This window comes from Leucoraja erinacea, chromosome 7, assembly GCF_028641065.1.
Source record: "Leucoraja erinacea ecotype New England chromosome 7, Leri_hhj_1, whole genome shotgun sequence".
Classification (NCBI taxonomy): Eukaryota; Metazoa; Chordata; class Chondrichthyes; order Rajiformes; family Rajidae; genus Leucoraja; species Leucoraja erinaceus.
In genome coordinates, this window is record NC_073383.1 from 39,743,961 (window position 1) to 39,770,285 (window position 26,325).

Genomic DNA, 26,325 nt, shown 5'->3' on the forward strand with positions numbered 1-26,325 from the left:
TTCCAAATGGAATTCAAACTGGAGGTGGTGAAGGGAGGACTTAAGCCAGAAAGGGTTATTGGGAAGAAAGAGCCACTTTAAATTTAGTTGCATCTGGTTGGGTAACTATAGTAGGGTGGAGATTATTCCATGCTTTAATTGTGTTTAATTAAACAAAAGAGAGGGAAGTTGCTTAAAGGGCTTACGGGAATCTGGGTGATAGTTAACCAATAGAGGTGAGGGTGTCAAGAACAAGAAGAGAGAAGAATGAGAGGCAGCCCTTCCTGATGTGAAAATGTGAAGCATTGCTGTACACAAGAGCTGTTGGGTCTAGGGGTTAGCTGACAATGTCAATGCCCAAAACCAGGTCCACTAAGTCGATGCCAACTATTATCCACCCATTTACACTTGTACTACATGAATCCCATGTTTTATACTCCCCACATTCTCCATCAACCTACCCCACATGCTCCCATTCACCTACATATGAGGAGCAATTACAGCAGCCAATTGACTATCATTGGGACGTGGGTAGAAACTGAAGCAGCTGGAGGAAACTCGTGTATCCACAGGGAGAACGTGCAAAGTCCACCCAGGCAGCTCCAGAGATGAAGATCAAACCCAGGTCTCCCAACTGTGAGGCAGCAGCTTTACCAGCTGCACTACAGTGCCATCCGGGTGTTTCAATGAAAGCATTCTACTCATTGAGAACTCAGTTTGCCAACATATCAACAGAAGTATTTATAAACAGACACAAAATTCACACACAATTATTCTGGAAACAAAGAGAGACATTCACATTACATTTATTGTGCACAGCACATTAAGCTGCATTGGTTAGCGCAGTTACCTGCAGTCATGCTTTTCCAGTTCAAAGTGGGGGTTAAAGTTCAGCAGGATTTTCTGATGGTTCTCGGGGGCTCGGACGACCCACTCACACCTCTGGTGCGGTGTATAGTCATGAGGGTATCCTGGCGAGGTGATGTAACCTGCTTCCCTCGCATTCAGCTGCTTTCCACAAGGATCGTTCCCTTCAAGAGAAACAACAATGAGCATTCTCACCATCAGGGCTTGGATGGGACAAACATAACCATCATAATCAGGCTCTTTCATCATTCGTTTTCACCTGCCGACCAAACTGAAGAGAGGGGATGTTCAGGGTTCGGGGTAGGAGGAGGAGGGAGCACTGCAAATGGAGACGCAAGAGATTGCAGATGCTGGATTCCGGAGCAAAAAATCAGAGTCTCACAGTCATGAAATTATACAGCACATAAAGTAGCCCTTCGGCCCAACTCGTGCATGCCGACCAAGATTCGATCTGAGTTAATCATGGGTCAGGATTTATGAGGCCAAGGCAGGAGAATGGGGATAGGAGGGAGAGATAAATCAGCCATGTTTGAATGGCAGAACAGATGTGATGCTTCCTGGACTCCATCCCCTGAATGGCCTAATTCGTTCCCATTCACTATTCAGGGAACGGGGGGCCTTAATTGCATTTACCATGCTCTTCCCCATCCCCCCGCACTCGCCCCGAGTCCCCCTATCCCTTTCTCAATCAAAAAATTTCCTATCCATGTGCCTGTCCCAATGCCACATCTTTTAAAGATAATCCCTTAGATCCCTTGTCTTCCCTCTTAAACACCTCAACTACCTCCCCCCTCAACTCTCAGGCAGCTCGTTCAAGGTTTACCTACACCATCCTGAAGAAGGGTCCCAACCCAAAACATCAACTGTCCATTCTCTGCAGAGACGAAACGTGACCCATTGTATTCCTACAGCACTTTATGTTTTACTGAAATAAATAGACTTGAAGATTGATGTATAGAAACCCTTGCTCTGGTTTTTTTTGTATTTCTTGTACATACCGTTTTGTGCATAAAGTGTACTTTTGAAATAATAAAAGAAATTGGAAACAGCAAAGTCCCCTCCAGAGATTTGATTGTAAAATGTTGGTGGCAGAACTGAGGGAATCTTTTCTATATATTACACTTCGACAACACCTCAAGACTTGGTGTGAAATTATTTGAGACGTCCTGAGGCCATTAAGGGTGTTAGGTAAGTCAAAGGCTTATTAAAGATGAAGTCAACAAGGTTGAAGTGTCAAGGGTGGAAGAATGAGAGGAAGCAGCTTTTATGAGCTGCACAGTGACTGACAATTGACGACCTGTCTTGCTGGAGAGTTTGCTTCCAGCAAATGAGTTGGTGGAAGACTAGAGACGTAGTGGGAACCAACACATAAATATATCTCCCAACGGTCACACTAAGTCACCGCTGACACAGGGGAATCTGTACAGAGGCGCAGACACAGACGTGATGAGAGTAGAGACATCAGTCTCTCCCACAACAAAGGGACTTTAAAGGTGGATTGGGGAAAAAAACTTCCTGTTTGAGTGAAAGACCAGGACTAAATATTTCTTTGCAGGCTTACCTCAACAAAAGGTTTTCTTTTCAGCACAGTTCATGCTGAATGAGCCCCAGTGTTCACCTCTGTAAATGCTAATCCTTTCAGTGTGGGTCGGGTCTCTGCCTGTGTCAATGTTAACACCTCATTATTCATTAGCAGGCCTGCTGCAGCCTGTGTAAAGGTCACCCTCTTGGTGTTCCTTAAAGGGCATGTTGTCTTGGCAACGTCTCCTTTACAAGACACCGCGCCACGCTTTAACATGTGAGGGCAGTGACAGTGTGACAATATCACTGTCCAGCCAACAGCTTCTCCTCTTTACACCTCTCTACAGATCTGTCTCTTTCCCTCATGTGAAAGCAAAATTAAGGGTGCAGTTGCTGGAAAACGGAAATAAAAACAGAGAATGCTGAAGGACTCAGCCGGTCAGGAAGCATCTATGGAGAGAGGAACTGTCCGGTTGATGCTCTTTCATTATTCCTCTGATGATCTTTCATCATTCCTTGGGCAGTCCTATACATTAAAGGCATTACATCTTTATCATGGTAGATAAAAATGCTGGCGAAACTCAGCGGGTGAGGCAGCATCTATGGAGCGAAGGAATAGGTGACATTTCGGGTCGAGACCCCTCTTCAGTCTGAAGAAGGGTCTCGACCTGAAACATCACCTATTCCTTCGCTGAGGAGTTTTGGCCCGGGCGCCGGACTTTGCAAGCGACGTCCAGCACCCCATCCAATTCATGAACCGATGATCGACCATGAGAAGGAGGGGTGGTGGTGTCGGTGGTAAGTGAAGGTCCGAAGATCGGACAGCTGGCCGGGCTGCCGACTGACGGGGCCACGGGCGAGGAGCTGCTGCTGCACTCCATGAGCTGCACTACGTCGGGACAGGTGAGGTGGGGACAGACGCGGTGCTCCGACCCGACAGTCCCCTCACCCGAGTAGTAGCAGTCAAATACGGGACAAGGGCGGTCCCGTATGGGATAAATCAATTTAGCCCAATATACGGGATGTCCCGGCTAACGCGGGACAGTTGGCAACCCTAGTGGGGAGACAAAATTCTGCTTTGTGTAGGATTAGTGTGCATGACTGGTGGATGGTCGGCACAGGCCCGGTGGGCCAAATGGCCTGTTTCTGTGCTGTACCACTGTAGAGAAGACTAGGGGATCTCACTCCAGCAAAGAAACAGAAAATGCTAGAAATACTCAGCAGGTCAGGCAGCAGGTTTAGACTTCAGAGATAAAGTGTGGAAAGTAGGCCCCACCCACTGAGCCCATGCCGACCAGCAATCACTCGTACAATAGTTCTATGTGATTCCACTTTCGCATCCTACATACGAGGGGCTATTTACAGGAAACAATTAACCTGCACGTCTTTGGAGAGAGCTACAAGCTAATCTTTCAGGTCTCTAAACTTTCATTTGTTAAATGGGCTGTCTTTCCACAGTTGCAGCCTGATCCACTAAGTGTTGCCAGGGTTTTAATTTTTATTTCAGATTTCCATTATCTGCAGATTTTACTTTTTGAGTTCATTCCCATCACTCACATGCACATCCACCCATACTGCCCACACACATACACACACATGTATGTACACACACGCACACACACACACGTATACACAAACGTACACACACACACACACAATGTGAAATTCTATGATCAAGCATCAGGAAAGAATTGAACCTCAAAAAGGTGCTTTGGACTGTAACATGCCTGCTGAGTGCTAAATGCATCACTTAATTGAAGATCAGATGAAGAGATGTGAATGCAGGAGATTTGCTTGACTTATCATGTCTTACTGATATTTTTGTTTAAAAATTAAAGTGACTATGAAGCTTGCCCCTAGTACGCCCTCCTGCCCCTATCTGGGCTATGGGTTGGGCTACATGACAGGAATGTCTTGACTTAATGACCTCACTGAAGAACTATACCTGCTGTAGTCATGCATGCAACCCCATCTTTATTACCAGACTCCTGCTATAAAGAGTTTGATTCAAATAATACCTCTCACCACATAGAACATGATAACATATTTCACACCAAATGAAATAGTTTCACAGATGTGAAAATTTGAAGAGCAGCTAATTTCATGGTTATCATCAAACTGAAAACACTTAAGGAGGCAATGAGCCTAAAATGTCCTGGCCAGAACATACATATTGAATGACCCGATAAACTTCTAACCCGAAATGTCACCCATCCTTTTTCTCCGGAGATGTTACCTGATCAACTCCGTTACTCCAGCATTTTGTGTCTATCTTCAGACTAACCAATAACTATCATTGCCGAATAACTACTAGGAAACTTGAGTTTCAATGTGGGATAATTATATTATTCATATGTGAAATAGAGACATTGAATATTTCCAAAGGGTATTTCACAAGCAGCACCCTGGAAGCTAACAATTCTGACATTGCAGCACTCCCTCTGTGCTGCATTTACATCACACCTGGTTAAACACGCAAAGCTCGATTGAATATTTTGAACCCACACATCTCTTGGCAAAAGCTAAAGATCGTACCACTCACCATTTGGAGGCTTGGATGCTGGCATTGAGTGTGAAAAATGCAAATGGTCTATCCCTTATCTCAAGAGTGGGAAAAGGCCACCATAAACGCAAGGCAAAATAAAAAAGATTCGAAGAAAGCCTTATTCAAAGGCACATTGTTTCCGGAATCTCTTGGATCAATGTGATAGCGTTTTATTTGTGATGCTGATAACAGTGCGTAACCTTGCTGAATGCAAACCAGCATATCTCGGCATCAGCTTCATGGATAAGGGAGTCTAGTGATGACAGGAAGCATTTATGTGCTAAACAGCAGTCCTTTAAACAGAGAAAGGCCTCCTGTCCTTAGTGATCTTTCCTGATGTAGAGATTAATTTACTGCAGTCTGCAGAGTGGGCAGAAATCGAGCTTGTGAGGGGGAGCGACACGCCGACACCATCAGGTTATTAACACTGCCTGCGTTTCCCTGAGCCCTGACCTGCTTCTGCAGCCTTGTCCGACTATTCCCCGCAACCAATATTCAGCTCAACAAACCAACTAAAGAGTGTAGGAAGCAACTGCAGATGCTGGTTTAAAAACTGAAGATAGTCACAAAAAGCTGGAGTAATTCATCGGGACAGGCAGCATCTCTGGAGAGAAGGAATGGGTGACGTTTCGGGTCGAGTTCCAAAGAGGTGGGGCAGCACAATGGTGCAGCTAGTAGACCTGCTGCCCCACAGCTCCAGTAAGGGCAAGTTCGATCCTGACCTTGGCTGCAGTCTCCGTGAATTTGCACATCCTTGCGAGTTTCCTTATATCTTCCAGTTTCTCTCCCACCTCCCAAAGACGTGGGGTGGGGAGGGGAGGTAAGGAAGGGTATCAGCTGTTCGATAGACTGATGCAATCTGCCCCTAGTATGTGGGAGAGGGGTAAAATCTGGAAAAAACTAGTGGAGAAGTCCGGAAACTAAAATACGGTTAGTGTGTGGTCTGGCATTGATGGGCTGAAGGGCCTGTTTCCGTACTGCATGAATCAATGAGAGGATTAGACTCGTGCACTACCACTGATTGGTTAGCTGGATTGGAACACAATTCTCCTCAGCTTCTTCCATTGGGAGCACCCCAAATATACTCTTGACTCACTTTCCTGCCCACATTGCCTCCTAGCCAGCCATTGGGGAAGGGGTGACTTCATTCCTCAGAAGTGACAGAATGGCATTGCAGGGGAAGTGGAAAGCAACCCGGTGACACTGACTGCACACCAAGTGCATCCCATGAGCTGTCAAAATGTGGAGGGAGGAACTGCAGATGCTGGTTTGCACCGAAGATAGACACAAAATGCTGGAGTAAACTCAGCAGGGCAGGCAGCAGAGATGTCCTGCTGAGTTACTCCAGCATTTTGTGTCTCATGAGCTGTCAGCTCTTTATGTCACAGGGCTGAATAAGTGCAAGCCTCTCCATCCTCTGTCTCTCCATTTCTAATTATCCTGCATGAGTTCTCCCCTTCACAGCAAAGGGCAGGGGCAGATCTCCCTCTAAACCGTGTTCATGGATGAATGATAAAGAGAGATTGCATCACATTAAGCGTGATTTGTGACGCTTTCTAGATGGATATTGCAAACAAAATCATTGGGTTGATTTTACGATTCATCAAAATGACGACCATAAATATTTTATTTTAGCTGAAATATTGCCGAGGCAGCACATTCGCATCATGTGACCGCACATCTGGAAAACCCATCTGTTTGGAAGCTCCACAAAGGAAGTTCGGCCTCTAGTGCTCCACTAGTCAGGTACCATAGCTGCTGCTCATAACTCAGTGGCAGCGCAGACATCAGCGGCCCGCAGCCCTGGGACCTCCTCCCGGAAGGTGGAGGGGAGGTACCAGGAGCCTGTGGAGCGTCAGGCTGAGGGGTTCCTGACACAAAGACGCCACTCCCCCATGCCCACCTGCACTGGTCTTGGAGGAGTCATCTACTTAATCGCATCCCGCTGCTCTTTCCCTGCACCTCTGTGAGTCTGTTCATTGTGAGCTTTTGCACAGTCCCCTACTGTTAAACTACTGTGAAATCTCCGTCCACTGCCATTTCAGAGTGCATTTAACATTGAAACAATTGAATTTTCTTATGATAGACACAAAATGTTGGAATAACAGCGGGTCAGGCAGCATCTCTGGAGAACAGGAATAGGTGATGTTTCAGGTCGAGAGCCTTCATCAGACATTGGATTTTCTTATCTTGCCCTTGTCTGAAATCTGTGACATCTGGTTATCAACCCTCCTCCCAGTGGAATCGTTTCATCCTAAGGTCGTCATCAAAACCCCTCCCAGTTTTTGAAAGCAACTATCAAGTCTCCAATTACTGCGAGCTCCCTGCTATTATGGTCTCTCCGGGATACTGATGGTCCAGGGAGAAGAATACGATTGGGGAGCAGCTGGTAGAGTTCCAGCGACCCGTGTTCCATCCTGATCTCGGGCGCTGTCTGTGCAGAGTTTGCATGTTCTCCCTGTGATCACAGGGGTGTGGGTTTCCTCCAGTTTCCTCACACATCATCATTAATTGGGGACATAAGAAACTGCAGATGCTGGAATATTGTATAAAGCACGATGTGCTGACTAGCTCAGTCAGGCAGGCACCATCTTATTTTCAACTGGAGGCTGTAGAACGGCCCGACCCAAAAAGTCCATTGCCTCTAAAACTTTGTGGTAAATTAATTGAATTGTGTAAATTGCCCCTTGTGAGTAGGGGGGGGGGGGGGGGGGGGGGGGGGGGGGGGGTTAGGGGGAATGGGTAGGGGGAGTTAATGGGAATGGGGTGTGGGGGAGGGGGGGGGGGGGGGAGGGGGTGGTTTGGGTTAAGGGGGGGGGTTAAGGGAGAATAACTAATAACTAGGGATTAGCACAGTGTCACTGTGTGGTTGACAGTCGGCGGGTACTCTGTGGGTTGATGGCTTATTTCCATGCTGTTTCTCACTATGTCTCAAGCCTTGTTCTCCCCACCCACGTGCAGAGCTTACGTTGCCTTTAAACCATCAACAGTCCCGCACATGTTATTTACTCCCCAGGAACTCACTGTAAAATGCCTGAAAAACATGTCTGAGTTCAGCTGTTCCATTGCTGGTGGTGGAAGATTTGACTAAGATATATAAATGGTTTCAGATGACTGGCTTGTGGTATCCTCTGCTACTCTCTCATGCTTGAAAGAAAGGGATACAGTGCATTGTTGCTGAAGGAGTGGGTAAAGATCTTGTCCCAGTGAACATGCACATTCAACTTTTAATTTAATTTAGATTAGTTTAGTTTAGTTTAGTTTAGAGATACAATGCGGAAACAGGCCCTTCAGCCCGCCGAGTCCATGCTGTCCAGTGACATCCGCACACTAATACTATCCTCACACTCGGGACAATTTACAACTTTACCAAGCCAATTAACCTACAAACCTGTACATCTTTGGAGTGTTGGAGGAAACCGGAGCTCCTGGAGAAAACCCAGGTCACAGGGAGAATGTACAAACTCTGTACAGACAGCACCCGGTGTCAGGATCAAACCTGGGTCGCTGGCACAGTAAGGCAGAAACTCTACTGCTGCGCCATCATGCCGCTCTCATGAACTCAACCCTATTGAGAGGGTGGAAAGTTTGGTGCGGTTTGTGCAGGTGTAATTGCTCAAAGTAAATACCATTGAAATGACAGGTGGCCAGAGGGTTGATGATATTAGGCGAACAGGGTGGTATAGGAAGGGGGAGGGACTTCCAAAACATAGAGCTAGGTTGACTGAAAGAACAGTAGGTTCAAGCGTTGGAAAGAAAGGTTGTTAATAATGAAAAAAGACACAAAGTACTGGAGTAACTCGGCAGGTCAGGTAGTACCTCTGGAGAACATAGATAGATGACATTTTAGGTCGGGACCTTACTTCAGACTGAAGAAGGTTCACCCCGAAACATCACCTATCCATGTTCTTCAGAGGTTATTGTCCGACCCGTCAAATTACTCCAGCACTTTGTGTCTATTTCTGTAAACCAGCATCTGCAGTTCATTGTTTCTACTGGTGGTTAATAATGATTGGTTAAAGTGGCAATAATGTGCCTGGCATCTAGTTCTCATTTTGCAATCCTATTCTATTGAGTGGTTTGCAGTCATTTGTAAACCAACTGGGTTGGTTAAAACAAACGTTAAAACAACACAATGAGAAGGGGTGATTTCTGGAATGAAGCAAGTTGCAATGGTGAATAAGGCAGGCAATGATGGAAAGATGCTTGCTCATCCAACAAGAACTTCTCCCGCACTGGTAGATTCATTAACCTCAGGAAAAGACTGTTGCTTTGGGAATGCAAAAACATTTTGGAAAGAAATTACCAAAAAAAACATGGAAATTACAATTTAAGAAGCTGAGCAAAGGTATGCCGATATTTTCCAATAAATCAAAATGAATGAGAGGAGATGAGGTAACAATAATCATGCAATGACAGGGAAATTGGATAAATAGTGGGGAAAGGAAAAAGAAAATGTTAACTAAGGGGGAAAGAGTGAGTGAGACTTCAAAGAGCCAGATTGGGAACGTGGGCCAAAAAGTCTCTAAGACTTTGACAGTATTGCATGAAAATAAGGGGCAGAAGAATGCCACTTGGTTCATCTAGGTCTCTGGGTGCTACCTAATTCATGCTTCCTGGGAATCATTGGCCAAACACCTTCTCAGAACTCACCTACCCCGACACACTGCACTGCCCTTCACTCTGGAGAAGTGGAAAAAGCTGGGAAAATCCCTTGGCATATAAGGGAACGCATACTCCAAAATATTCCTTCCCAGACAGTCTGAGTACATTTAATCATCAACAACACATTTCCGACTGTTGAGTAATTCATGTGGGACTTCCCTATGTTAAACCCCAATGCCAAGGAATATCGGTGGGCTACTTGACCTAAGAGCAGGCAGGAAAGCCAATTCCTGGCTCGTTCTCCTCATTTGAGATGGAAGACAGCACCGGCCTCAACAGAGTGAGTGGAGCCATTCCGGGGTGATCTTAGGAGTGTGTCGCACACTCACAGGGGAGCCCAGATGGGAGTGAGAGGGCGATTCAAGTTGGCGATCGGCAAGTGAGTGCTTTGATGCAGTTTCCCAACCTGAATCTGGACCGACATCACACGGGCCACAAACAGACTGCAGCAGCTGTTGGAATGAAGTATGTTTTTTTTTACATTTTCCTTGGGAAGGTCCCGTAGAATCATTTGATTTCTTGCCAGCTCTGCAGACACACACTGGCCTTCTATCAGCAGCCTTGTCACTGCTCTCTCTCATCCCCCCCTCTCACCCACAACAAGGCTCTCACACACGCTGAGCCACCCCACGCCCCATCGCTGCCTCATGTTTCGCTGCTGGAAGTGGGAGGGAAGGGTTCCAAGAAACCACAGAAGGAAAATAAACTGGAAAGACCAGGAGGAAATACCTGCATAGTTACAGAGAGCAGGACTGAATGGAAAGGCCTGTGAGAGGGATTTGACTGTGATACAGCGGCTAAGTTGTCAGTTTAGTCATCTTAAAGTGGGGAACCAACAATCCAACGACCTGAATACAAAAAAAGGGTCTTGCACCAGGGGCAGAAATCCTGGGGGGGGGGGGAGGACACCCCCCTCCCCCTCCGCCGCTTTGAGAGGTGGGGGACAACAATCCCCCCCCATGTTTTATAATCCGGGCTATCAGGTGCCTTCTAAGGGCTGAATCGGCCCGTTCGCGGGGCCTTTCAGTGCCGGCGCGGCTTAAAATCAAACTGTTGCATTGAGGCGATCGAGGCTCCCAATGTTGAAGCCCCCGCCGGCCGATGAAAGACCCCATGAACGGGCCGATTCAAGCCCCACGATTCAGGGCGGACGAAGCTGCTGTTGCTGGAGTTCGGAGTCGGTCACCAACCAGGTCAGCTCCTGATGTTACCGTCCACAGGGCCCACGGCTGAAGCCTAGCGTGTGTGTGCGTATGCGCGCGCGCGGGCCGCCAATAAATTGTGTGCCTCGCATGTTTTGATAGCGATTTCTGTGCCTGCTCGACACGAAATGTCACCCATTCCTTCGCTCCAGAGATGCTGCCTGTCCCACTGAGTTACTCCAGCTTTTTGTGTCTAACTTCGACCTGAATTCAAATTCAGCGGCACAGTTTGAACTTGGTTAATACTGCGGAATATTGTGAAAACTCATCATTAGTAATGATGGCCGTAAACCAACCGTCTAGTTGTAAAAAAAAAACCCACCTGCTTTTCTAAAATACTTGAACAATCTGGCCTACAGGTAGGTCTAGATCTCAACCACATGGCTGGCTCTGAAATGATGGAGGAGGACATTAAGCTCACGTGGAATTTAGAAATGGGCAATAAACAGTGCCCTGGCTTGTGTTGTCCAGATGCTGTAAATTGAATGAACAAATTAAAAATAAATGTTCAGCCTTCTCAGCCGTGGTTTGGCTTTCTCATTGCGTGGATGCTCCCAGCTGGGATTTTGAAGTGCTGACACCTGTGGGGAAGGCTCCTGAGGAATCACTTAGCTGGCCCAAAGGAAACTCTCCACACTCAGTGCTTTCCAAAGGGGTTACAGGAAAGCCTTAGAGGCAGTGTCAGCTGCGGCCTAGTCGCAGCACCCCTGTGCCAGAAGGCAGTGGGTTCAAATTCCAAATTGGAGAACCGGTACCAAGGTGTCACCTTTCAGGCAACATATTAACCTCAGTCACCAACTGCCCCCTTAAGCTGAATATAACAGAGCCAGCAGGATAATTGGGGAGATCCCTTGGGTAAACTGGCCTCAATTTGTCCCTCGGCCAAAGCCATTTAAACAGATGATCAAGTCATTGCCATTGTTGGAGTCTTCATAGTAAACCACAATTACCTTAAGGATTGAAGTGGGTGTCTACCTGATTCAAGTGGTTCACAACTAGTGCGGTGCGTGAGATAGGATTTACTATTAAGAGGATGTCAAGATTCAAGATTCAAGAGAGTTTATTGTCATGTGGCCCAGATAGGACAATTTAATTCTTGCTTTGCTTCAGCACAACAGAATATTGTAGGCATAAATAAATACAGAACACGTCAGTGTGTCCATATACCATTGAATATACATATACACACATAAATAAGCGATAAAGTACCATAGGCTATTAAAGTTCAGATTTTTGTTTGAGTTGAGTTTAACAGTCTGATGGCTGTGGGGAAGAAGCTGTTCCTGAACCTGGATGTTGCAGATTTCAGGCTCCTGTACCTCCTACCCGAAGGCAGCGGAGAGATGAGTGTGTGGCCAGGATGGTGTGGATCCTTGATTATGCTGGCAGCCTTTTTGAGGCAGCGACTGCAATAGTTCCCCTCGATGGTAGGGAGGTCAGAGCCGATGATGGACTGAGCAGTGTTTACCACTTTTTGCAGTCTTTTCCGCTCCTGGGCGTGCAAGTTGCCGAACCAAGCCACGATGTAACCGGTCAGCATGCTCTCTACTGTAGAAGTTCGAGAGAGTAGTCCTTGACATACCGACTCTCCGTAATCTTCTCAGGAAGTAGAGGCGCAGATGTGCTTTCTTTATAATTGCATCTGGGACCAGGAGAGATCTTCGGAAATATGCACGCCCAGTGCCAGATGGACATCAGCCTGGGGAGGGATGTAGACCGCGGTCAGGATGATGGAGATGAAGTCCCTCGGTAGGTAGAAGGGACGGCACTTCACAGCCAGGTGTTCCAGGTGTGGAGAACAGGAGTTGGACAGGACTGCCACGTCTGAGCACCACGCAGAGTTGACCATGGGGCAGATGCCCCCCTCCTCTCCCTTTCCCAGATGCCTGCGTACAGTCCATGCGATGGATGGAGAAACCATCAGGCTGAACTGCTGAGTCTGGGGAGCTGGGGGTGAGCCATGTCTCTGTGAAACAGATCCCAGACCATTCCCTCAACTCCCTTTGATAAAGTAGCCTTGCCCTTAAGTCCACTTTATTTTCAAGGGACTGTACTTTGGCCAGAAGGATGGTAGGGAGAGATTTCTTAAATGGGTGCAACATATCATGATTATTTGCTGCCATTAAGCTTGATTAAACATTCCACGCCCTTGGTGGGTGAGTTATCAAAGAGCCACAGGAGGTCATTACAGGTCTGGTGACGAACATTTGGAGGAAGGGGAAGAGTAGAGGAGCAGACCGGCTGATTCCAAGACTTGATGCCGGCAGATTAAGGTCTGACTGCAAGCAGAGAGGATTAAAAATGGGGCCTGTACACAAGACCAGAAGCACAGAGATCTCAAGGGTGTGCCTCTCTTGTGGAGTTGCAGGGTTTAGGGGGGGGGGGGGGAGAGGAATTTATTGTTAGAATGGTTAATATTGGAACAGTCAGATAGTATCTGTGGAGGAAGAAGCAGAGTCAATACTTCAAGGTGAGTTGATCCCATTTTGGATACCAGGGGTTCGACAGTGGGTCTCAGTGACATTTAAGTGGGGTAGGATTCGGGGAAATTGGATCCTGCTCTTTGTCGCCACCTGGTGACACGTCCTGGGATGAGGGGACCATGTAGGTGTCCTACTCCATTCTTAAATTCAGCCCCATAGGAGTGGAAGTTGACCAAAAAACAAAGGCTTGGAGGAACTCAGCGGGTCAGGCAGCATCTATGGAGGGAAAAGGACCTACCATGTTTTGGGTCAGGCTGTTCTTCAGACTGATGGGAGTAGAGGGGAAAAATCTGGGAGAGAGAAATGAGGCAAAGGGGTGGAGCAAAAACAGGCAAGTGGTAGGTGAGAAGGGATCATTGGCTGAGGGTGTAGATAGTAACCAAGGCTGGAGGTGAAGTGGAAACAAAAGGGTGCAGATGTGGAATCTGATAAGAAGAAAGATGCTGAACGGGGAATGAATTTTAGAACCAGTGGGAAGGACAGTGGGTGGAAAGGAGGGGGGGGGGGGGGGGGGGGTGGGGGGGGGGGGGGGCGGGGGAACGGGGAACAATAGAACAGTGGATGGAGGAGGGAAAGTAACTTGATCTGTGTAGTTGTTGGCTTTTGAAGCGAGGGGGAATGATGGTCTTCCTCCATCCTCCAATGATGGCCATTTGCCAGGACCAGTGAGCATAAATATGGAGACACCATCAATTGTAGATGCTGGAATCTTGAGCACAAAACAAACTACTTGGGAAACTCAATGAATCAGACAGCATCTGTGGAGGGAAATGGACAGACAACATTTTGGGTTGGGTTTCTTCTTCATTTTCCTCCACTGATAATGTCTGACCTACTGAATTCCTCCAGCAATTTTGTTGTCTGAGGTTCAAGGTTCAACGATCTACAGTCGCTTGTGTCTCCATTACTGATCCACTTTGGCATCTGCTAAAAGTGGTCTCTTTGAAGAGAAGTAGCCTCCTGTCTCAAATGGGAGTTGTGAGATGCCCTTTCACAGCCCTCCTGCTGTGACCAGCTTTCTGGTCTTTCTCCCCTCCCATCAGTCTGAAGAAGGGTCTCAACCCAAAACATTGCCTAAACATTTCCTGAGTTCCTCCAGCGTTTGTTTTTTTTTCTAGCTGAATACAAACACAGGCATCACCTCAAAAATGAAAGGAAGAAATCTGCTATATTTTACTCACAACACAGAAATCTTCACTGACCAAATTTAACTCAGGGGTGAGATCAAGTCTGTCAGTTCAGAAAGATATCTTTCGTTCCACAATATCCAGAGGCAATACTACTGCTTTTTGATGGTGCCAAGCGTATTCAGCACTGCAGTTGATCTTGGGTAACCTTGTGTACACTCCATACCCACTACCAAATAACATGTCAGGGCCTGAAGGGGTTTGCTCCAATGCCTATTCTGTTTATACTCAAAGGATAACATTTCCCGTATCTATTGTAACTGGTCAGCAATCTGTGACACATGTCTAAGTGACCTGCTTGTCATCATGGTCAGCACAGACATTATGGGCCGAAGGGCCTGTCCCTGTGCTGTATGTTCTATTCTATGTTCCATGACCCCAATCTTTTCAACTGGGCAACAACAGACATCATTGGACAGAGGAGGCCATTCAGCCCTTCTATTTTGTTCTGCTGTTCAATTAGGTCAGGCTGATCTGTTTCCCATCTGCATTCAGCTGGATGCAGGTTTGCAGCCCATCATACATTTACCAAGAAATTGACTTATTTTTGAAGTTCTCATCTGAACTGCAGCCTCGACAGTGGTTCAGAGGCAGTGATCTCTTCCTTTTCCTTGCTATTGGTGTGATGTTCCAATATTTGAGAGCTTCTCAAACTCTCAGTTTTTCTTCTTGCAAGCTGTAGGTTTGTGTAATCCTTGTGGAGTTGTTAACAATGTGGTCCATTTCATGAAACTCTCCCCACAATCATTTGCTGAGCTTACATGCATTTATACTGTGCCAGTCACAAACCCAGGGCGATCCCAACATGGGATCCCAACAGGCAGTGCAGTGAGTTGAAATGCAATCGCTGTCATAGCATGACTAATTTGGCATTAATGTGTGTACAGCAGGCTCCCACAAACACCAATCTAATCATATGTTTTAATAATGTTGGAAGAAGAGTAATTTAGTCACAGAGATATACAGCACAGAAGTAGTTCCGTCAAGACCACCGTGTCCACACTGATTATCAACCACCATTTATACTGGTCCTGTTTTTTTCTCTCCACAGATTCCCATCACCTCTCCGCAGATTCTACCAACTCACTAAGGCCAAATCACAGCAGCCATTTGACCTACCAAGTGCATGTCTTTGTGCTTGGAAACTGGAGTAGCCGGGGAGAACTGGACACAATCGCAGGGAGAACGTGCAAACTCCACACGGACAGGACCTGAGGTCAGGATTGAAACTGTGTATCTGGTGCTGCGACGCAGTGGCTCTACCATCTGCACCACTCTGCTACCTTTACTCGAAAATGAATATCAACCGGGAAACTTGGGAGTATTCATTTGCTTCTCTTCAAAATAGTGCCATTGCATCTCCTGAGAGATAGGACATTATTTTAGCACTTGCTCCAAAGTACAGTCCTCGGTCAGAAAGTGGTGGATGCAGTCCCTTCACCAAAAGCTTGGGGAGAAAATCTAGGCCGACATTCCAGAGTTGTGTGTAGCACCGGAGAACCAGCCAATGCATACGGAGCAGGGACAGGGCAGTTCCTCAAGGGGGCGCCTGCTGCATCCAGTTGTGTGAGGAAGTTGGTGGACCAGAGGATGTTTATAGGGGATGCTAACTGGGAAGATGCAAGGAAATGGGTCTGGCAAGGAGTCCTGGGACCACAGAAGGAACTTCCCATTTTCAAACGAGCCGATTACAGTTTTATAAAAAGAAAACAAGCTTCCGGTTTGAACCTCGCCAGTGGTCACTCCTGTCTTGCCCACCACCGAATGACATCAGCCGCATTAGGCTATCACTTCTCAGTGTGTTTATCCGTGGGGAGAGGGGAAGAAGAGGAGGAAATGCTGTAATTGGAATTAGACAGTTTATAAGAAACTGATTACAGCTCATTTGTTCAGGATCTGTTATTAACCAGCTTTCTGAGTCATTTGAATTTAAGACTAGAGTTATCAGAGTCATGGATGTTGTTACCATATTTAAATGTGTTCAGCCCTCACCAGCTATGCTGTGGGCACACAGTCTAAAGCAAGATTATTTTGTTTTCTTGAAAACACCCTTTGATGTTTAGGTGTTAGGGGAGTTGGGTGCATCAATAGAACTGTTAAAATCATGCATTATTATGTACAGACCCTGTTTTTTTTTAATTTCCTCCTCATAGAAGGATCTAGTGTCCTTCATTTGATGCACAACCCAGCAGTCACATCCCAAACTGACCACTTGGCCTGATGTGTGAAAGTCTCACAACGATCAGAAACCTCTACTCCACCCACGTTAAAGCTGCCCGTATGATGGACAACCCACCTGAAGCACCTACTCCCAACCGCCACCATCTCCCATCATCAGTACGCTACAGGTATTAGTGCACAACAGCTATGACAGCTTGCCAAGAATTACACAGTAGCACCTCCCAAACTACGACCGGCTCGGCTCGTCTGTGGAGGCAGGGAGCACAGGCTTGTGGAAACACTGTAAATCCCTTGTTCCATTCAGAGTCACGAGTGTTTTATTGTCATATGCCCCAGATAGAATAATGAAAATCTTACTCTTACTTGCAGCAGCACAACAGAATATATAAACATAGTGTACTGAAAACAACATAATAAACGAGAGGAAAAAAAGTTCAGTGTGTGTATATATACACGTACTCACAAATACACACACACACACACACACACACACACATATATATATATATATACACATATTCACACATACACACATTCACACATACATACACCCAAAACCCCCCCAAAACCCCCCAATAATTGTGCAATAATACATAATAATAATAATAATACAATGTAAATTGAACATCTATCCCCATCCCTTCATTGATGCTGCATTCATATACTCTGTTAATGGCAACAGGCACACAATGCTCTCAAATCAATGCCATGGAAAGGGGTTCACACTGTTCGTGGGAGCTTGTTATGTACAACTGAGCTGCTGTCTTTCTTTCCCTCAATCTTAACAGTGGCTACATTTCCAAAGCACTTCACTGACTTTGAGAACGTACTGGGTTTCTGAAAGGTGTAACATAAATGCAGTCCTCAGTTCCTGTTCTTGTTTATTTGCAGGGCAGTGAAAAGTACAGTAGCTTCAATTGGTACACAAACACTTCACAGATCTTGGTGCTAACAGTGGATGGGACGGAGGCTTATTTTGACAGACAAAGGTTGAAATGCACTCTGCCATGACTCATGTATTGAGACAGAGCTGCCAACTAATGACTGTCTCTGACCAAAATATCCCATGCAACTCTAAACATTCCTTTGTAAACTAAACACATTCCTAAAAAGGTAGGGAAACATATAATTGTTGGTGTGGAAATAGCATGAGGGGAAAATTCTCTTTCACTTATTTTATTCGCAGCTATATTGCATGAGGAGAAAAACTGACAGCACTGTCCCACTGAGTGCCCACCGCTGCAAGCAAGGCAATCCTAACATAGGAGGCCATTCAACCCATCAACTATATTAGCCACTGCAAAAATCCAATCAATCTCATTTGGACACTTATTTTATTTAACTACAGGTACTATCTACCTCTCTGATGACCCTCAAACTATCCTTGATCGGACTTTGCTGGCTTTACCTTGCACTTAACTTTCTTCCATTATATGTATCCATGTAAATGGATTGATTGTAATTGTGTATTGTCTTTCTGCTGACTGGTTAGCATGCAACAAAAAGCTTTTCACTGTACCTCGGTACACGTGACAATAAACTAAACTCAACTATTCTGTTCTCTCTCAAGAGAGAGATCCAGTTATAGTCCATGCAATAGGGTGAATTTTAGTTTGAGAAGAGTGACGATGTAAGGGGAAAAAACATTTGTTCGGCACGGACTTTAGACCATTATATAATATACTTTACGAGTTGGATGTTTGGCGGGGCAGGGACAAGGTATGAGGGGATAACCAGATGTCCCACTGAACTCCTGGGGAAAAACTGCCTGTATGCTGAGTTAACATGGTGTCATTTGGGGTCTATGGGGTGAGAACTTGGGAATACGAGGGAGCCTACAGAAGTACAATGACTGAATGGTGCTTACATGATAACGAAGCTGATGCAACTCATCCATTAACTAAGAAATACATTCTCAAGAAGCTTCACAGTCACATGGAATGTGTAAGAGCCAGCTTGGATCACCAAGTTCCAGGCACAGACAGTAAACATTCTTCATTTAGTATTTCAGGATATCTGTAAACTGAACTGTGAAATAGTAAGAAAAATCTTCAAGGGGATTGGGACCATTACTGATGATGACATTTGCAAGTTTCAACCATTATGAGTTTCCAGAGACACAAGGGATATTTTTGAGACATGCTTAAATCTTGCTTTAAATACAGGCAATTCATCATGACACACATTCTACAAGTACAGGTACCTGTACATGGTACCAGTTCTACTGATGCAACCCACGGCCATATAACTATTCCACAGGTGAAGCCACTGAATTCCAGTAGCTGCAGACTAGATCAGAGAATAGTACAGCATAGGAGCAAACCTTACGGCCCACAGTGCCTGTGCTGAACATGATACCGTATTGCACCAGCTTCTCGTTGTCACCCAACGTTGTCGTCCTTTATCATCATAACTTTTTTGCATATCTTTCATTCATTGTTCTTTATCTCTCTACATCATTGTTTATATATCTCTCGTTTCCCTTGCCTGTGACTTACATGTGACAAGGATCTCGACCCAAAACGTCACATCACCCATTCCAGAGATGCTGAGTTACTCCAGCTTTTTGTGTCTATTTACCATCTTAAACTCATCACTACTGCCTGCATATGGACTATATCCCCCCATTCCCGGCATTTTTAGGTATCTAAATGCCTCTTATACACCACTATTATATCTACTTGCACCACCATCCCCGGCAGCGTGATCCAAGTACCCACCATACTGTAAAATACTTGTTCTGCACATCTCCTTTAAATGTATCCCTTCTCACCTTAGTTTTGCCGTCTAATATTTGACAATTCCATGCTGTCAAAAAGATTCTATGCCTCTCATAATGTTTTCCTGATACTTATACCTAATGCCCCAAAGAAGAATGAAAACATCTTTACCGATCTACCTAATTGTGTTGCTACTTTCAGGGAGCAATCGGCTTGGACCCGAAGTTCCCTCCATATATCAATGCCATTCAGTCCTGTAACCTTTCTCCTTATATTTGACTTCCCAAAGTGCAAAATCTCGCACTTGCCCAATTTAAACTCCAAGTGCCATTTCTCTGCTCATATCTATAACTATATTTCTTGCTAGTGTATGATGTTAAATTGGTCTCAACTCCTATGGAGCTGGTGCGCTATATTTGGTCTTTCCACCCTGTTACCAGAGAGAGAAAAATCAGTAATTAATTTAACTCCAATGACTGCTACTGGCTTTGGTTTCCAGTTGAAGTGCTTCTATTAATTAATTTGACTTCAATCACTGATCTCAGTCCTATCACATACACTGCAGCTTTCGAAACCCAGCTTCAAACCTGACGTCTGGTTCTGCCAGTGTGGGGTTTGCCTATCCAAAAGTTTTTCCCTGTGACCGCCTGCGTTTCCTCTGGGTGCTCCGGTTTTCTCCCAAAGATGCATTGATTGGTAGGTTAATTGGCCCTGGTGTTAGGTAGGTGGTAAGAAAGCTGAGGTGGCAGGAGTTATTGGGAATATGAGCAGGAACATGGAATTGGTGTTGGGTTGTTGTAGATCGGTACATGTGAGTGAATTGTTGACTCTATAACAATATCTACCTCCCTCCAATGTGTAGGAAGGAGCTGCAGATGCAGGTTTAAACTGAAGATTGGCATAAAAGGATGGTGGAACTCAGCAGGTCAGACTTATTCTTTTCCTCCAGAGATGCTGTCTGACCCATTGATTGAGTCCAGCCGTTTGTGTCTAGCTCCCTCCAACACATGTCATTTCTTTCCACAGAATCGCCCTGACCTGTTGAGTATTTCCAGTGTTTTTCTCCATGTATTTCCAGCATCTGCTGCTTCTTTGTACATTTCATCCACCATATCCATCTCCTGCAAGACCACCGTGTCTCCCCGCCCCATACATACTGTATCCACCAGCTTCAAGTACTCTCTACCCGTTCCTGTTGAAACACCCACAGTGGACCCGACAGGGCCGTTTCAGGGAAAACAGACCCAGCAACAACAACCTGCTGCCTTCCCTGCAGAATGTGAAGATGGCAGACATAATCCCACCTCACAAATTGTCTTAAAGGGAATTCGCTTTCCCACCGCTGCTTTGAACCTATCTCCGCAAGCGTCTGAACCCATGTACCCAGTTTACAATGGCATCGGGGGCCCGTGTAAATACTGGAGAGGGCGCCTCAGCGGGGTCGCAATGTGGTGCTTTGGTAACTTTTATGTCCAAACTGTCCCGTGCTCAGCGTGAAGGCTGCTTATGGAAAGTGAAGGATAGACACAAAATAATGGGGTTACTCCGCGGGACAGGCAGCATCTCTGGAGAGAAGGAATGGGTGAGGTTTCGGGTCGAGACCCTTCCTAAGTGAACACTCGTCCAGTGGCTCCGGTTTGTGAGCTAAACCACGGCGTCCTCGCTGCCTAGGGATTCCCCAAATTCCCCCTCCCGGCGCCGGTGCTGGTGAACCGCAGCAGCTCTCCACATGAGGGGAAGGAGCGGCTGGGACGTGAGCGGGCTGGAATATTTTTCGCATCAAGACGCAGATGGAAGCTGCGCAGACATGGAAACAGACTGAGACCGATGTGGACAGCGGCTAGTGGGGCTGGAGCCGGGCGGTCAGTCACTCCCGCGGCCGGAGTCCGGAGCCTGGAGCCGGCCGCTGCCGCATGGAGCCATCCGGGCTAGTAGTCACTCACTCCCCTCGGCCGGAGCTCCTCTGGGGTTTACGGGGCGGCCAGTCAGTCCCCCGGCCGGTGGTTTCGGAAGGGGCGCTGCTGCATTAGAATTGGAGCGGGTGGACTCGGTGGGGCTGCCGGTGAGATGGCATCAGTCCGGGGGATTACCGTCCAGCCGCAGTCGGCTGAGCGACTATCTATCCCGGTTGTATTACTACTCCTGGAGAGTGAGTAGATACAACATTACCCGGTAGACCGGAGTAACAGGTATCTGCGCGAAGTGGGAGCGAGCGCTGTGAAACCAAGCAGAGAGAGAGACCCCGGTCACCGGGCTCCGGCTGACGGGAGAGGGAGGGAGAACCTCTCACTTGTACGTGACGGAGGTACAGATTGAGCGAGTGGAGAGAGCAGATTGTGTGTGTGTGTGTGTGTGCAGCAGAGAGAGAAAGGACGGAGAAACCAAGGCAGATCGACAGTGTTCCTTCCACACAGGAACACGGGCAGAGCAAGGCTGGTTTGAAGGAGCGGGTTCCAATCTTTCCTACCACAATCCTACCTTCCTCTCTATCCAGACCCAGAATAAAAATGTTGCTTGATTGACCCCCACCCGATTTATAGCGGCTCCGATTACGCCTCTCTCCCTCTCTCTACCTGTAGAAGCAACCGAGAGGCAGCGGCGGCCGTGAAACAGTTACACGCACTCCCCGGCGAGTGTTCCCCACGAGAGATCTGGTTGTTTTTATGGGCTTGAAGAGCGATGTAACTTCGTGTCTTATCCCCCTTTTTTTATGTTTTCTCGCTCCTTACAAAAAAAAACCCCTTTTATTTAATCCAGATGTTTTATTAACACCCGCCAGATTCCACATCTGCCACCGGTCTCTCCGAGGTCGGCAGGCAGGGAAAAGAAACGTTTCCACAGTTAAAAAAAATAACGTGACGTTGGTACAAAGTCCCATTAAAACGCCCCGAATGGTGCGATCCACAGATAAAGAAATCTTACTGATTTAGGAATGATTAAGATTGCACAGAAGGAAAGCTATAACAACAGCAACAGCAGTCATCCACCCGGAGACTTGGAAAGTTTGAAGGGATTGTATTCTTACCATTCTGCTCAGCTCCAAGTTTGAGAAAACAACAGCAAGTGATCCACAGGAGAGCTGCCGGACCCGCACTCCCGTACATCTTCTCTCCGCGCCCGTTCCCCGGAGGGTTCCTTTGGGTTGTTTTTTTTAATTGTAAATTCCACTTCAGACAGACCCCAGGCGTGATCAAGTCCCGTTATATTCCGTGCGTTCCCAAGCTGTGTCTTGTCCCACTAGGAGGTGTGCGATGTCCCTGTGTGTGTGTGTCTCTCTCTCACACAACACACACTCACTCACAGAGGCTTCTATCACGCTTGATACTCCACTCTACAATCTCTCTATATCTCTTCAAAAACAATTACAGAACGAAAAAAATATGCCCTCTTCTCTTTAAGCATGGGTTGGTGTCACTTCCTCTGTTAGCTGATTTGAAGGTTTCCTGTCTCTCTCTCTCTCTCTGCCTCCGTGTTACATCCTTGGAGATGTTGTAACACTGAATGAGACGCGGTCCGAACAAGAAGCAAATCTCTCGGCAATACAGGGGAAGAGAGATACGGCGAGTGGCGTTAGGTCGGCGATGATACCGGCGATTGCACCTTTGTAAGAGTCCTCAAACAATGTCCCGCCCACGCAAGCCCCCCTTAAAACTTAGCTCCGTGCCAATATAGACCTAAGTTGAGAGAGGGAGTAGCTCTTCTTTTTTTTTAAGTGCGGCCCACACTTTAGTGTTTCTTGGGATGTGTTAAAAAAAGATCTGTCGCCTTTGAGCTCCTGTTCCAGTCTGCGCGCTTTCTCCCTCGCCCTCTCTCTCTCTCGCCTCTTTCCTTCCCTTGGACTGCTCTACACGAATGAGGAGGGCGAAGGCATAAAAACGGAGACTATCGCATTACACACACATACACACACACACGCCCTCCCAGAGCCACGATTAAAGCGAGCCAGACTTTCAGCGTAAGACGCGCTCCGGGTCACACACGCATACACCCACTGTAAGTTTTCACACGTTGCCCTATTTAAAAATCATGATCCAAATCTTTAATAAAGGCATTTTCCTCCCTCTAGCAAAACAATCAGCCGTGCAAAGTGATGAGTTTGCGCAACAAATTAATTGCTGGGATGTGTATGTTCGCAAATATTCATGTGCTGCTGTGTTTTTTCTATCACAATAACAGACTCATGACTAATAAAAGACATAAGAATTATTTGATTCACAAGGCGGGAGAGTCACGAAGGAATGATCTGAGGAAACCGCCACTTTCCAGAGCAATCTTTATCGTGTTCGAGTGTACATCGCGAATTCTTCCCCCCCTTCAAGGCGCAGCAGTAATTTAGCAGTTACATCGGGTTGTGTTACAAATGCAAGTGAACTGTAAACAACACGCGCTTACACCTTATACATTAGGCGGACTATGGGGAGGGATATTCTTTAATGTGTGAATCTTTATACATTCTCACCACGTGTGTGTTCTCAATGTATATCAGTATATATGCAGTTTCGCGCACTCGGTCTACCTTCACTCGCTACATATACCCTTGGTCATCAATATTTTCCGCCATATACTCCCCACTCATCATGAACGATGTACGTTGTTAATTCTATCATTAATTATACATTGCGGCTCGCCATATAAATTCTAGGTTCCAGCTTCACATATCCCCCACCAAAGCGTCCTTGCTCGCTAATTATATACACTCATACATATTATCTTTCCCCTCTACATGCAGGACGCTCGCAATATATCCCCACAATATCTGCAATGATCATCGTGTATACATTGCATTATCCGTGGACCGTTAATCCCTACATGTTTGTATCCGCCGTATATTTTCATGTTTCATTCTCTCACTACACACATATTCTACCCCATCATATATATCCGCACATGCCACTATCACCACTTGATATGTTAGCACTGCATATAACGTCACTTTCTATATTTCCCCGCACGATAGATGAGCAACCCCTCACAGTGTCCTCTATCCCCACATATAGTGTGGCACTCTATCTGTAAGATCGACATTCTTGCTCACACTCCACTATATGTCCCCCCCCCCCCCCCATCTCATCTATTCTCAGCCTCGTTATGTATATTCTCCCCCGCATACATCATTTCTCACCCATTGTATAGCAGACACGCGTTTTTCACTGCATTGTGCGCCAAACAATCCCACTGTACATTAAATCCCGCGCACTACACATCTTCCCTCATTTTCCCCATTATATTTATCCTAGCTGACGATTGGCATAGTCTCCAACTCACGTTCTTGCTCGCCACTACTGAATTATCGTCGCTCGCTGTGAATATATTTTCCAGTTATTCCCCTCCACCGTATCCCCAACCCTCTCTGGCTATTCATATATATTCCCGTGTATGCTCGTTCGTATAATAACAAATCCCGCATCTCCTTACACATGCTACATTCTCTGTCGCTATATATGTATGTTCTCTCTCCCTGATCTGATGGTCTTTACACAGGACACTGGAGCCCACGTTATATGAGGGCCCCGTTTTATAGCCGTGTTATGTTGCGGCTGTGGAGACCGCATGCCTGCCCGTCCCGTCCCGTCCCGTCCCTCTCTCGGCGAGGAAGGAGGGACCAAGACTCCGGAGAAACCAAGAAGCGAATCACACTCTCGGACAGCCAATGCGGATCGCATCTCTAGATATGCCCAGCAGTTTTTATTTAAATCTCGGGGCGGGGTGGACTTGAGGAAAGTAGATTGGGACCGGTGCGCGGCGTCAAGGCACACATTCACATTCACATCTGTGTTGCAAGAGCGCACAGCGGGAGATCCCAACGCAAAGAGCTTTCCTCTATCAGGGCCGGGGAATTAACCAGCCCTAGGAATCCAGATAACAGCCGCCAGTCTCTCTCCCCCGGATTGCACAAATACTCCCCAAGGCATTGTAATGCGCACGCCAACCTGTTTAATGCAACATCCTACTCCCGCTGACTGACTGCTCCGAGCGGCGGCGCATTCTGCCGCTGTAACGGGTTACTTATCCTCCGTTTCTGGCCACTCTCAAGCCCAGGGGATACTGGCTGGGCCAGGTGTCATTTCAACTACGCTCTCACACCGACGCGCCCTCTGAAAGGTTGGGCTTCAGAGTTCACTGACTTAAGAAGATATCGGTTATTAACAACCACCGATGCTGTGTTTAAGGCGAAATATTTGTGTGAATTATGCCTGGGTCCTCTGTGACACAACCTGGTTGTACATGGGCAATAACAGCTTGAGACACGCGGGCCATTTTAGTGTGCTGAAACACGCTGGGATAATTAGATAAAACACTTTGATGTACTTGGGTATAACACAGTCGGAATTAACATTCTATTATTCTTGGGCCGTAACACTTTTAGGTATCCATGGTGTGACACCATGCAATATCTGGGATCTTATACTCTGTTACACCATGCGAGCTTATGGAGAGAAGACAGGAGCATGGGGTTGAGAGGGAAGGATAGATTCGCCATAATTGAATGGCAATTGACTTGATGGGCGGAATGGTCTATTTCTGCTCCTATAATTTATGAACACTCTGGTGTTAACATCTTGAATTAGAAGGGAATAGTCGTGAAACTGGGATTCACATGTGTGGAGGAAAAACACTGATGTATCTTTGATATAACACTAAAGGTTCTGGGGCATTTTACCATGATATACCTGGGATATAACACACTGAAATATCTGACATAACATTGAGATATACACTATATATATATTCATGGTATATCTATTTATAAAACACCTTGATATATTTGAAACGTAACATTATGATGTGCCGAGGATATCACATTTTATATCCTTGTAACCTTCAAATCCCTTTGATATAGTACCATGATATACCCAGGATACAACTTCTTGTACTCATGATATAATAGCATAATATATCAAGGATATAATGGTCTGATATTACCTGAGATTATAGTCAAATTCAGTTTATGCCCAAGTAGGGTGAGGTACAGGT

At 46.3% G+C, this 26,325-nt stretch overlaps 1 protein-coding gene across 2 annotated transcripts in view; it reads right to left on the reverse strand.

Annotated features, from left to right (window-relative positions):
- The window catches only part of LOC129698908 (neuropilin-2-like), a 90,724-nt gene extending 66,357 nt beyond the window's left edge, over positions 1–24,367 (reverse strand). The window contains exons 1-2 of one of the 2 annotated variants that reach the window (XM_055638335.1): positions 22,376–24,364; positions 830–1,010 (exon numbers count right to left, since the gene is read on the reverse strand). In XM_055638335.1, coding sequence (XP_055494310.1) covers positions 830–1,010; positions 22,376–22,454 — 260 coding nt within the window. In that variant the 5' untranslated portion in view covers positions 22,455–24,364. Of the gene's footprint in view, positions 1–829; positions 1,011–22,375 lie in introns of both variants that reach the window. The other variant, XM_055638336.1, reaches the window with a different exon arrangement.
- Positions 24,368–26,325: the final 1,958 nt, after the last annotated feature.